This window comes from Rhinopithecus roxellana, chromosome 18 (assembly GCF_007565055.1).
Source record: "Rhinopithecus roxellana isolate Shanxi Qingling chromosome 18, ASM756505v1, whole genome shotgun sequence".
In the NCBI taxonomy this organism is placed as follows: domain Eukaryota; kingdom Metazoa; phylum Chordata; class Mammalia; order Primates; family Cercopithecidae; genus Rhinopithecus; species Rhinopithecus roxellana.
In genome coordinates this window covers 29,825,097-29,837,611 of record NC_044566.1, presented here as the reverse complement: position 1 = coordinate 29,837,611, position 12,515 = coordinate 29,825,097, and the positions used below count along the sequence as shown (strand labels likewise).

Below are 12,515 nucleotides of genomic sequence, written 5' to 3'. Positions count from 1 at the left end.
GGCCCCTTGACTGCCTGAGGGACCGTTCGCTGGATATGCAGCTAATTGGGGATAGACAGGTAGTGCAGTTTTCTGTCAGTTTGTCTTTATTGTATTGATAAGGTACTTGGGGAGGCGGCAGTGCATGCTAATGACTAAGCAGTAAGGTTGTCAGAGGGATTATGAACTGTTTGAGAAGAGGAGTGATCACTTCTACTTCCTTTGTTTTCCTTCTTCATAGCCCCTGAGCACACATTAGTCCTCAATAACTGTCATCTGAGTAATAATTACAGGGTATCTAGATCAGTTTTTCGTTTTGTTTCATTTTCTTTCAGATCTTGTTTCATGCTGAGAGAAAATAAGAGATAATTTAGTTAAGGTGAAAAATGTATAGACAGGTAGATACTACTCCAGAGATTTTTAAGTATATTTTTTATCACTCAACAGTAGTTGGACTCTTTTACAGTATTGAGATTTTGTTGTTAAGGTTATTTTATTTTGGGGAAAGATGTAAGTCCTTTACTCTTAGAAATAAAAAGATATGAAATAGGATGTCTTAATGTTCTCTCCTTTCCATGACAGATTAGGATCCCTGTTAATGTCATGCACATTTCAAGGCTGATCTTGGTTGGTTGAAGGGAGCTGGGGAAGAAAAGGAGGGCATTTCTGCTTGGAATCAAAATGAGATAAATTTGTCAAGTAGAATGGAATTTATTCCACAGTAAAAGTAGTAGTCTGTCCTCACAGGCAATGCAGAGAAAGTAGTACTTAGAGTTAGGCATCCTGTTTTGAGCAGCTTTGCCCAGTGTGCTGCCCAGAGAGAAGGAAACAAGCCTTGGAAATGGAGGCTAACTAGTTGCAGTTTCCAAACAGAAGGCTGGAGACCAAGTCCCAATTGCCATAGAAGCAAGTAGGATGAAACTGACCAGCGTGGAACACAGTCTAGTTCTGTATTTCTCTGTATCCACCTGCTGACCCAATACTATGTGGGTCAGTCCTTATTAGAGGCTTACCACAAAAGGGACCTGTCCCTCTTCAGTTCACATATGCTGCTCAACACTCAGGTCATTTTTATTAATTTCTAAGGTATCTCAGCTAGAATTTTCACCACAGTTAACTATAAATGCATAGTTGGTTTAATAAGATAAACACACAAAGAATTTCCTTTAAAGTTTTGTTCTACCATGAGCTGTGATCATGCCACTGTACTCCAGTCCTCCAGCCTGGGTGTCAGGATGAGATCCTGTCTCAAAAATAAGTGAATAAAATAGTGTAAATATGAGCTATTAATTATTAACCCTGCTCTTCATTTGGAAACTTGCAAAGCAAACTGTACGTTGATTTTTAAATGGTACTTTTAGAAGATGGAGGGATAAGGAATTACTGCAAGGGCCTAATTCTTAGCTTGTTCCCCTGTCTTTATCAACTTTGTCTTTAGGGGTGAAATTCTGGCATTTTTTATTCTTGCAAATATTGGAACACTTTCTGTTTTGTGATAAAACTAAGATGCAACATAACGTAGCTTGTATTTTTTTTCTTTTAATTATACCCTGAAATAAATAACCTATGTGATGTTTAGACCTTGAAATTTTGTATTTAGTTTTTCTCATTTCATATAAAAAACATCTTTTACTTGTAGTTGAATATACCTGCTGATTGTACATGAGCTAGACAAGTTTATCATACATACTTTCTACACATAGCACATTTAAGTATTATGCTTTCAGCTCTGTTTCAAACTTAGTCTTTATATCTCTGGTTAAATATTTGGGTTGACATTTACCAGGGTGATCTGTCAATGCTGTACTTTCATGCAAGGCCACTTTAATAAATGAACTTTTAAAATTTCAAAATATTATTGGATTTGTGCCTAAAATATGGTGGTGGTTTGATAAATGTTTACTGAATTTGTGCATACATACTATATGTCTTCCTACAATGTTTGTATTTCCTCTCTCTGTTTTTATTAGCAAATGTATGTATCAATAAATAGCACAGGAATATTAATTCACTGACTGTATACACATTGTGTCTAGAAGAATCTAGTCTACATTTTGATATGAAATATAAATAGGTGCTGATACTATTTAAGAAGCGACTTTATGTTCCAGTATTTAATATGGTTTCAAACATGGTGTATGGGGTTAGAAAGACTTGGATTCAAATCCTATTCCTGCCACTAAGCCCCTTTTAAGCTTCTCATTTCTCATTTTTAAAATAAGAATAATGGATCTTGCTTCATAAAGTTGATAGGAGGATTAAATAAGATAATATATATCAAGCATATAGCACTCTGCTTGATACCAAGTAAACACTTAATGACTATGGCAGCTACTTTTCTTTTTGTCATCATCATTGTCAGTAGTAGTCAGTTATACAAGTTAAAGAGTATTTGTTACACTTACTTTTGGTAAATTCCAGCCAAAAGTTCACTTTCCTTTTTTTAAAGTTCTCTTTCAGTATATCTCATTTAACATTTTTGTGGAACTAACACGTGTGACTAGGATTGGCCATAGATAGTACTTTTATGATTAACAAATTTCTAGGAATGTAGCAGTTTTGTAACTGAGAGCTTCTTTTTAAAAAAAGAAAACTCTCTTGAGGAAACATTGGCAAATTATACAGCTCAGCAACAATATAAATGTGTGGGTTGCTTCCCAAAGCTTCTCTAGTAGTTTAAAGACAGAATGTTTCCCCTTTATCTTCCCAACACATATATAAGGGTGGGTAATGCACAAATGATCCATAGGAAGCAGGTGAGAGGAAAGGGATGCCAGAGGCTTTCAACCTTTTCCCCCACCACCTAATACAGTTTTGATATTCCGACAGCTCTGGTCCTCCCTGTCTACTTTTCCTAAAATGTGCCCTACCCACCCTGCACACATGTACATGAGATAGATACCACTACCAGGACCTTTTCATTTTTCTTCCCACTTCTGTCAAAACTCAGATTTCTACAGAGCTCCTGTTAAGGCTATACACTTATTAAGTGTAATCAAAAAGAGGAGTTAGGAAACTCAGAGAATCTGAAACTGGTAGATTGTGCGTTGGGAGATATAATTAAGAAAGGAAAGGGCAAATGGAAAGCTCTTCTCTCTGCAACCTTACCTCTCTGTGTTTAAAATAAAAAAGATACTTTCCTAATATTTCTGAAATTCAGGAAATGAGAAGCTACTACGGCTATGCAGACAAGCAAGTCCACAATAAAATCCACTCTATGAATGGATCAGTCTGTCTCAGATTAAGTGGCAGTTATTTAAAGAAAAATATTTGAGACTCATAATTTTATTTGCTTTTCTTCCATATCAGCCGTTACTTTATGATGCCCACTTGCCCCTGTCATTTCCCAGGCTCAAGCGATCCTCCAGCTTCCGCCTCATGAGTAGTTGGGACTACAGGCACATGCTTCTGTGCCTAATATTTTTTTTTGTAGAGACATGATCTCATTATGTCACCCAGGCTGGTCTTGAACTCCTGAGCTCAAGCCATCCTCCTGCCTCACCTCCCAAAGCATTGGGATTACAGACATGAGCCATGGACCAAAGCAATCTTAGTAATTAATGGGAAAAATCGCAGTTGTTTGATGACCTTTAGAAACTTTTGTCAAAACAATTAACTCTTATTGTCAATTATATATGTATATGGATGGGCAAAAACAGTAAAACTAATATTTATTTAGTACATTAATATTTATGCAGTAAAATTTGAAACATGAGAAATATTGAGAATTAGTGGGTTTTTTTGTGAAAAACTTCTGGAGAATAATTTGAATAGTGCTTACCTTCTCATATAATTTATGATATGAAGCTAGCATCATTTCTGATACCTTGATGAATTTTCACACTCCTAAGTTTGCATCAGCTTCCAGCATCTTATCCTGAGCTCCACATTGCTTTAGTGTGAAGTGTTTTGTCAGCCTGTCATTTTCTCTAGACATCTTCATCCTTTTCACCACAACTTTTCTCATCCGTGTCAATAAGTTTGCCTCTCCAAAGTGCTTCTGGCATATCTAGAATTTCTTGAATGGACTGACATTGTTGTAATATTCCCACAGTCAGTGATTTCTTCCATAACTACATTTACATTTGATTGCAGTTTCACTTCCAGTGTTATCATTGTTTATTTCTGTTACACCTTCATCTTTGTTGACCTGTTCTGTCTTTTTATTGTTTTTGTAAAATGTCATGTGGGTTTTTTACTGGGAGACAAGGAGGCAGCCCAGTTGCACACTTTGCTGTCTGTATGTTAACTGAAGAACAGGTAGATGCAGTGACTAATCACTGACTGACCTTGAAAGAAGTGACTTAATGGGTCACTGATCATGAAGCACGTCTATTATTTATGTAGTGTTTTGTGAACTGAAAAGCTAGAAGTGAAGATTTTACTTCATGCAGTTACTCATTAATATTGTGTGGTAACTGAAATTTGAATCACGTTGTTGGGTGACTGGTAAATTAAACCATGGTAACTGAAATTTGTGCATATTGAAACCATATAAAGCAAGGATATCAACACTGAAAACCTGTCAGGCCAGACCACAAAAGCTGGTCCAGGTCCAAAGATAGCTTTCACTTTCTTTCATTACCTCAGCTACCAAGTAAGGAAAACATATAAAGTCAAAGTTTGATGAGGCAAGTAGACTGACTTCCCCAGTGTCCCCTCCCCCTTGTCCCTTTTCAAGAAGGCATTTCTGAATTTTGGCAGTCTTGGCCACCCACTGGGCTTGCTGCATTTACCCATTTTTTTGGAATTGTCGTTGAGAACCAGAAAGGCAAAGTGAATTGCTCAAGGATAGTAGCATAGCACTAGAGCTGATTAGTTTCTTGGTACTCAGTTGTGGTATTCTTTTACCACATTTGTTTTCTTCAAACACGTCCTGTTTTTCTGTTTGATAGACTATGAGAAAATATGGTCTTAGGAACTTTTTGTTGTTAGAGATGCTCTTTAATTTAGTTATACTACCTCAAAGGTCATACCAATAGGACTTCCATTTCTCTTCTACTAGGGACAGAAATGATCTTGTATCTCTTTAGCTATTTGGACAAGGGGAACTCTCATCCTTTTGTCTCATCCGGAATGTATGTATCAGTTAATACTGCAAGCTGAAAAATCCTTTAAGCTTCTGTTAGATTCTGGCAGAATACACTTGTGATGTCAGTTGTAGCTCCTGAACTGCTGTACAGTGTTTTTTTCTGGCATAATGAAGCCTTTGGCCATCACTGCTACTTTGAAAATCAAAGCCTTTTGGTCTCTAATGGAATGTTATAAAAATACTCCATTTTGAAATTTGCTGAAGAAAAGGAGGAAGTATGGCAAATGATATTAGAAATCCCTCCGGCTTGCCTTGGCATAGCTTCATTTAGTGTTATATACTTGAAATATCTAGAATTAGTATGAATACAAAAGTATTAAAACCCAAAGATAAATAAGCTCATATCTTCCTTGTCTTCTATGGAAGTATAGCATCAGATACTTATCCCTAATTGTTATTTCTCTATAATAAGGTAAATTACCCCTTGCCAGATTTAATATAGTTACCTTGGATAAGCTAAAAATCTCCTGACACATGTCAAAAGTTTCATCTATTTGCAGTCTTACTAAGGTGAAGGTTTTTGGGATAGAGCAGTATAGAATGCCAAGCCTGTAGCAAAAAAAGCTCTACTGTATATATGTCAGTCTCTGTTGCTTTCCTGGGTGTCAGAGAAATAAAGTAAACAGTCAAATGTAGTAAACTAGACATGTTTAGTTTAGTAATACAGTGACTGTCATAATACTTAACATGTAAAAGAAGGCCAAGGACCTTTAACTTATCCTGTGGTGTCAACCCTGTCTCAGTGTAAGGCACTAGTGTATCTTAAAGTAAGAGAATGACTTTTATTCAAGAAATACACAATAACAAGGAATTATTCTAGGAATCTGGCAGTGAATATAATAAGACAGTCAAACTACCTGCTGTCCTTGAGCTTCTATTCTAACGTGGGAGAATGAAAGCAAATAAATTACATGAATTGATTAATTGATCAGTTGCATGGCTTTTAATATACATATCTGTCAGTCTGCCCACCAGCACAGGTCCCTTATTAGCATGGGAGAAGGGCCTGATCACTGAAAGTATTATAGATTTTTAGAGTATTGAAATGAAACTTAGGGAAATTAGGGGCAGTGGCCTTTTAGAAAACAGCCTAACTCCATTAGTGACTTCTGCTTGCTTGTCCCTTTCATATGTGATCTGCTACTGGCCTTTGTTATTTCTCTCTGAAATAACACAAAAATTATGTTTAGGGCTCTCATTGACTTCAACTCCAAACCATATGTTACTTCTTTTAAAAACATAATTTCTAAAAAAAAAAAAAAAAAAAAAATAGAGGCAAATGCAGTATCTTAAGATGATACTATACTTGAAATTCCAAGCTAAAACCCTGAAACAAGAAACTGGTAATATTTTGGGAAGCATTCTTTATTTTTGACTGGTCTTTCTGTGTGTAGGCCTCTGAGTTCCCAAAGATATCCTTTGGTTGCAACTGACTTACTATTTAGTAGCATTATTTAAGTCATTTGATTTTTTTATCTGAGGAGATAACTTTATTATAAAAAATTTTACTTGAAAAAATTTTATCTTGGGCCGGGTGCGGTGGCTCAAGCCTGTAATCCCAGCACTTTGGGAGGCCGAGACGGGCGGATCACAAGGTCAGGAGATCGAGACCATCCTGGCTAATACGGTGAGACCCCATCTCTACTAAAGAATACAAAAAACTAGCCGGGCGATGAGGCGGGCGCCTGTAGTCCCAGCTACTTGGGAGGCGGAGGCAGGAGAATGGCGTGAACCTGGGAGGCGGAGCTTGCAGTGAGCTGAGATCTGGCCACCGCACTCCAGCCTGGGCGACAGAGCCAGACTCCGTCTCAAAAAAAAAAAAAAAAAAAAATTTATCTTGGTAAGCAAATGTAAGGCTGTCACTTTTACTTATTTGCATTAAATAAGCATGCTACACAGTTTATCCATTTCAAAACGCGGGTTATTTGATTATGCCAGAGTAGTTACAATCAGGAACTCACAAACGTTTGTACTTAATGTACTGAAAGGTCTTTGCTCACTTTTTAAAAGTTCTCTTACAGAACTACAGCTCTGTAAAGTACTACATTTATAAGCCAAAAAATTTTTAACAAAGAAGAAAAATTCCCATCATTCATTTAACCAAATACAGTAGTAAACTTTGTCTTTAAAATGGGAAGGCTTGTTATCATAGTTGCTTTTGTTTTTGTTATACCTGTGGTTTTTGCTGTTTTTTTAGAAGTTGAAGGGAGCGTGCTCTCTCTGGAGGTTCAGTTAATTGCAGTGAGTAGATCAATATTCAGCAATCATGTCTTTTAAAGCCTTTTCTGATCTTGAGATTTTATGATTCTATATTTACCTTTGCCTCTGCTTTTTCCTTCAGTGATAAGAGTACAGGGATAATGTAGGGGTTGAGATGGGGAGTGAATTGGGCTAGTGGTTTAGGAGGTGATGAGCATTAAGTGGGAGTTGAAAACATGTTGTGGTTGATTCTAAGAGGGGCAATTGCTATTGGTGTCTGCTTTTTTTGTAGTTTTTTTTTTTTAATACTAAATACATGTTCTTAATTGTAATTATTTTTTAAATTAGGGGAAAAAAGGAAGAAAAAGATAAACCCAAAGATAAAAATAATTTTTGAAAGTCACCTTCTCATAGCTTCCTCCAAACAGACAATCCCTTAATTCTTAGAAATGGGCCAATATAGAAATCATCAAAAAGATGATTAAGAATAGGTTTTGAAAAGAACTCTGGAGGAGATAAGGTAGTTTTCATGGGATTAGAATGTAAGGCTTATGTTATTTATTGGCTCATAAGAAGTTTCCTGAAAGATAGAATTTTTTTTTTTTTGGTGATAAGATTGAATTTAAGGTAGATATTTTATGTCCCTTGGAGCTAGACAGTCTTTTTTATCTTTGTGTTCCCAGCCCCAGATATACCACCTAACCTATACTAGGTACTCAAAAATTGTTTCTTGAGCTTAACCCAGTACTCATTCTTGATGGAAATAAAAGCAAGATAATCCTGGGTAAAGGGAGTAGATGTTTTTATGAATAAAGGAATTCTTTTTCAGTCACTCTCCAAAATGTTCTCTTTCAGAAAGTGTACAATTTTTTTTTTTTTTTTGCATAGTATATTGGAATCACAAGCACTGACTTCGTATTTCAAAGTTGAAAGAAATGAGATTGATGTCCCACACAGTTGTAAAATGCCAAAAATAAGTAGTGCTGCCATGAATTAAAGGCCAGTACTCTGAAAAGCTTCAGATCAAGGGTGGCTATAATTGAAAGGGCCCAAATAAGTATTTAAAACCACCTCTCCTGGGAATGCTAAGATTTCTGAATTTCAGATTGGCATTTTATGTTTGACAAGGTGACATTGTATAAGAAATGTGTTGTAAAACACAGCTGTATGATAGGAAAATGATTGAATGTAAATATTTCAAGATGCAGACCACTGTTCAAATGTTATCGTAAATCTTTGCCATTGTTTTAGGGCATAACTCTTCATGCATATATGAGCTGAATTGATAGAGCCAGCTCTTCGAGAGGAAATCCTCAGCACATTTCTGCCTCTCTGCTACCACTAGTCTGATTCAACCACAAAAATATCTTATTAGGTTTTGCCATTATTATCATATGTTTATTATTATGTAAGTGGGGAACGTTTTTTTGAAAATATACATCTGGCATTTGCCCTACTCATTGAGTGGTCTGAAATGTCACTGTTAGGTGAAATTAGAATAGCCTGGGACAGTTTGCACTCTCAAACCTTGAAAAGAAAAAAGCTTGAGTTATCAGATTAACTATCTTTCCATTCTTTGTAGGTTTGGAAGGTTTGCAGTTGCTGCTCTTCAGTCCAAAGTAGAACAGTATGAGCGTGAAACCAATCGCCTCAAGAAAGCCCTGGAACGAAGTGATAAGTATATAGAGGAACTAGAATCTCAAGTTGCACAGCTAAAAAATTCAAGTGAAGAGAAGGAAGCTATGAATTCCATTTGCCGGAGAGCACTTTCTGCAGATGGCAAAGGGAGCAAAGGCAGTGAGGAGGAGGTGGCATCAAAGAATCAAGGCGATAGTGCCAGAAAGCAGCCTGGCTCATCCACCACCAATTCTTCTCACCCAGCAAAGCCTTCCAGCAGCCGACTGTGTGACACCAGTTCTGCGAGGCAGGAAAGTACCAGCAAAGCAGAAATTAACTGTTCTAAGAACAAAGACCTATATCAAAAACAGGTAGAAATAATGTTAGATGTGACAGATACAAGTATGGATACTTATTTGGAAAGAGAATGGGGGAACAAACCAAGTGACTGTGTACCCTACAAAGATGAAGAACTTTATGATCTTCCAGCTCCTTGTACTCCTTTGTCCCTTAGTTGCCTTCAGCTCAGTACTCCAGAAAATAGAGAGAGCTCTGTGGTCCAAGCAGGAGGTTCCAAAAAGCACTCAAACCATCTCAGAAAATTGGTGTTTGATGATTTTTGTGATTCTTCAAATGTTTCTAATAAAGATTCTTCAGAAGATGATATAAGTAGAAGTGAAAATGAAAAGAAATCAGAATGTTTTTCTTCCCCAAAGACAGGATTTTGGGACTGTTGTTCCACAAGCTATGCCCAAAACTTAGATTTTGAAAGTTCAGAGGGGACCACAATAGCAAATTCTGTTGGAGAAATATCTTCAAAATTGAGTGAGAAATCAGGCTCATGTGTATCCAAGAGGTTGAATTCTATTCGCTCTTTTGAAATGAACCGGACAAGAACATCCAGTGAAGCATCGATGGATGCTGCTTACCTTGACAAAATCTCTGAGTTGGATTCTATGATGTCAGAGTCAGACAACAGCAAGAGCCCTTGTAATAACGGTTTTAAGTCACTGGATTTGGATGGGTTATCAAAGTCATCTCAAGGCAGTGAATTTCTTGAGGAACCTGATAAGTTGGAAGAAAAAACTAAGCTAAACCTTTCCAAAGGTTCTCTAACTAATGATCAGTTAGAAAATGGAAATGAATGGAAACCCACTTCTTTTTTTCTCCTCTCTCCATCTGACCAAGAAATGAATGAAGATTTTTCACTCCATTCCAGTTCTTGTCCAGTAACTGATGAAATCAAACCCCCAAGCTGCTTGTTTCAGACAGAGTTTTCCCAGGGCATTTTGTTAAGCAGTTCACATCGACTATTTGAAGATCAAAGGTTTGGGTCATCTTTGTTTAAGATGTCCTCAGAGATGCACAGTCTTCATAACCACCTTCAGTCTCCTTGGTCTACTTCCTTTGTGCCTGAAAAGAGGAATAAAAATGTGAATCAGTCAACAAAAAGAAAAATCCAGAGCAGCCTTTCCAATGCCAGCCCATCAAAAGCAACTAAAAGTTGACTCATTAGAAAGGTGTCATTTGTAGTTTTGTCCTGAGAGAAATAGAAAAGTTGTTAAAGTTACCTTTTTTCCTCAGAAAAGTTCTATACAAATTGGAATTGATAATCTTTAGTCAAGTATCAAGTCAGGATGGTGGATTAACCTGTACCCAGAATGCTTTTTGTTCATTTTGAAAAGATTTTGGTCTTTTCATTTTTATTTGGGGGGTCTTTGTGACCAGAGAAGTTAGGGAGGAGGTTATTTTTGTGTTTTGGGGTTGGTTGGTTTTTTTTTTTTTTTTTTTTTTTTTTTTTTTAACTGAATTTGATATGTATCTCGGTTGGGTGTACATTGTTTTTTAAAAAATGTTATTTAACTGTCAGATACAGTGGCCTGTTGATAAGCCCCACTTGTCTTCAGAACTTGGATTTTTTAAATAAAACTTTTAGTGTTGTCTATACACTGCTCAGTAAGACACTTGAGTTTCTTTAAGTTTTTCCTAGGGTGGAAATTATTTTACATGTCCCTTTTTATTTATGTTCAGTGATGGCCTAATTTTTCTGCAGGGCCGTGATTGAGAAATAGCACTCTAACCTTAGTCCAATATTGATTTACTTTTTTTTTTTTTTTTTGGTTTTATGCATATATTTGCATTTTTTAGCATTGTGTTTTGTCCAGTTTTGTGAAAATGTTCTGCTAGTATGAAAGAATACATTTTCTATATGAAAACATTTGTTTTATGTTAGGTAGCTTATATTTTCTCATCTTTGTGTGTGTATGTGTGTGTGTGTGTGTGTGTGTGTAAAATCAGAAATTTAGCATATTATGGAAAGAAGGCATGGAGCACTTGGGTTTAGAGGGACCTAAAACATCATAGCTTCATTGTTCCAGATGTACAGGTTTGAAAGAGCTCATCGCCAAGTTCTTGATCCACTTACATTCCAGGGGAGTTTTCTTTTGAGTAATATGTTTCTTGTTTGCATGTTACTGTTCTTTGTGGCAACTATGCATGGTAGCATTTTTGCTTGCTGTGTTTTCCATACTTAAGAAAAAGAGGTTTCAGTTGACTGATAGAATATCTTTTATGTAGGACAAAACTTTTCTGTGAAGAGTGTTGAGGGGGTGAGGATAGGTAAGAGGTAAGCACAATTTTTAATTTAGGCTCTGAAAAAGTGTATTGTTCTGAACATATTTGGTATGCCTATATAGGCCTTTAAAAATGGGTTTGTATGCTGTTTAATGTGCACTGAACATTTTACATTAATATTATACTGTTTTACATTAATACTGCATGCTTTTCTATGTGAATTGAATAAAGAATGTCATAAGCACTGTATTCCTTGATGTTGATGATTCTTTGTCTCATATATTGAATTAGCTTATAAAGACTGGGAAAAACTACTTTTTTTTTTTTTTTTTTTTTTTTTTTTTTTTTTTTTTTAGATGGAGTCTCGCTCTTGTCACCTAGGCTGGAGTGCAGTGGCACGATCTCTGCTCAGTGCAGCCTCCACCTCTCAGGTTCAGGCAATTCTCCTGCCTCAGCATCCTGAGTACCTGGGATTACAGGCACCTGCCACTACACCCAGCTAATTTTTGTACTTTTAGTAGAGAAAGGGTTTCGTCATGTTGGCCAGGCTGGTCTCGAACTCCTGATCTCAGGTGATTCGCCTTCCTTGGCCTCCCAAAGTGCTGGGATTACAAAAAAACTACCATGTCTTAATTGATTTTATAGTACGTTGACAAGCTATGGTCCATGGACCAAATCTGGCCTGTGGCTATTTCCCAGGCTGGAGTGCAGTGGTGCAGTTATGGCCCACTGCAGCCTCGGATGGACTGGGCTCAAGCCATCCTCCCCACTCATTCTCCCACAGATCTGAGACTACAGGGACACACCATGTCAGGCTGATGCTTTTAGTTTTTGCAGAGACAACGTCTCTCTATGTCGCCCAGCCTGGTCCTGAATTCCCAGGCCCAAGTGATCTTCCTGCCTCAGCCTCCAAAAGTACTGAGCCACCACACCTGGTCAATCATAAAATTGAATTTTATGCATTTTAATATTTTATAAAAATCTCCCTTGAAAGGCCTGTGAGCAAAAAATGGAATTTACAGTTTTCGATGGTTTTTAAATATCCATAGATTAT

The 12,515-nt window shown here is 36.8% G+C and overlaps 1 protein-coding gene across 2 annotated transcripts in view; it reads left to right on the top strand.

The window, feature by feature from the left end:
* Positions 1-11,713, top strand: part of OBI1 (ORC ubiquitin ligase 1) — a 43,119-nt gene extending 31,406 nt beyond the window's left edge. For both annotated transcript variants that reach the window (XM_010361824.2, XM_030922109.1), the window contains one exon: positions 8,853-11,713. In XM_010361824.2, coding sequence (XP_010360126.1) covers positions 8,853-10,395 — 1,543 coding nt within the window. In that variant the 3' untranslated portion in view covers positions 10,396-11,713. The remainder of the gene's footprint in view (positions 1-8,852) is intronic.
* Positions 11,714-12,515: the final 802 nt, after the last annotated feature.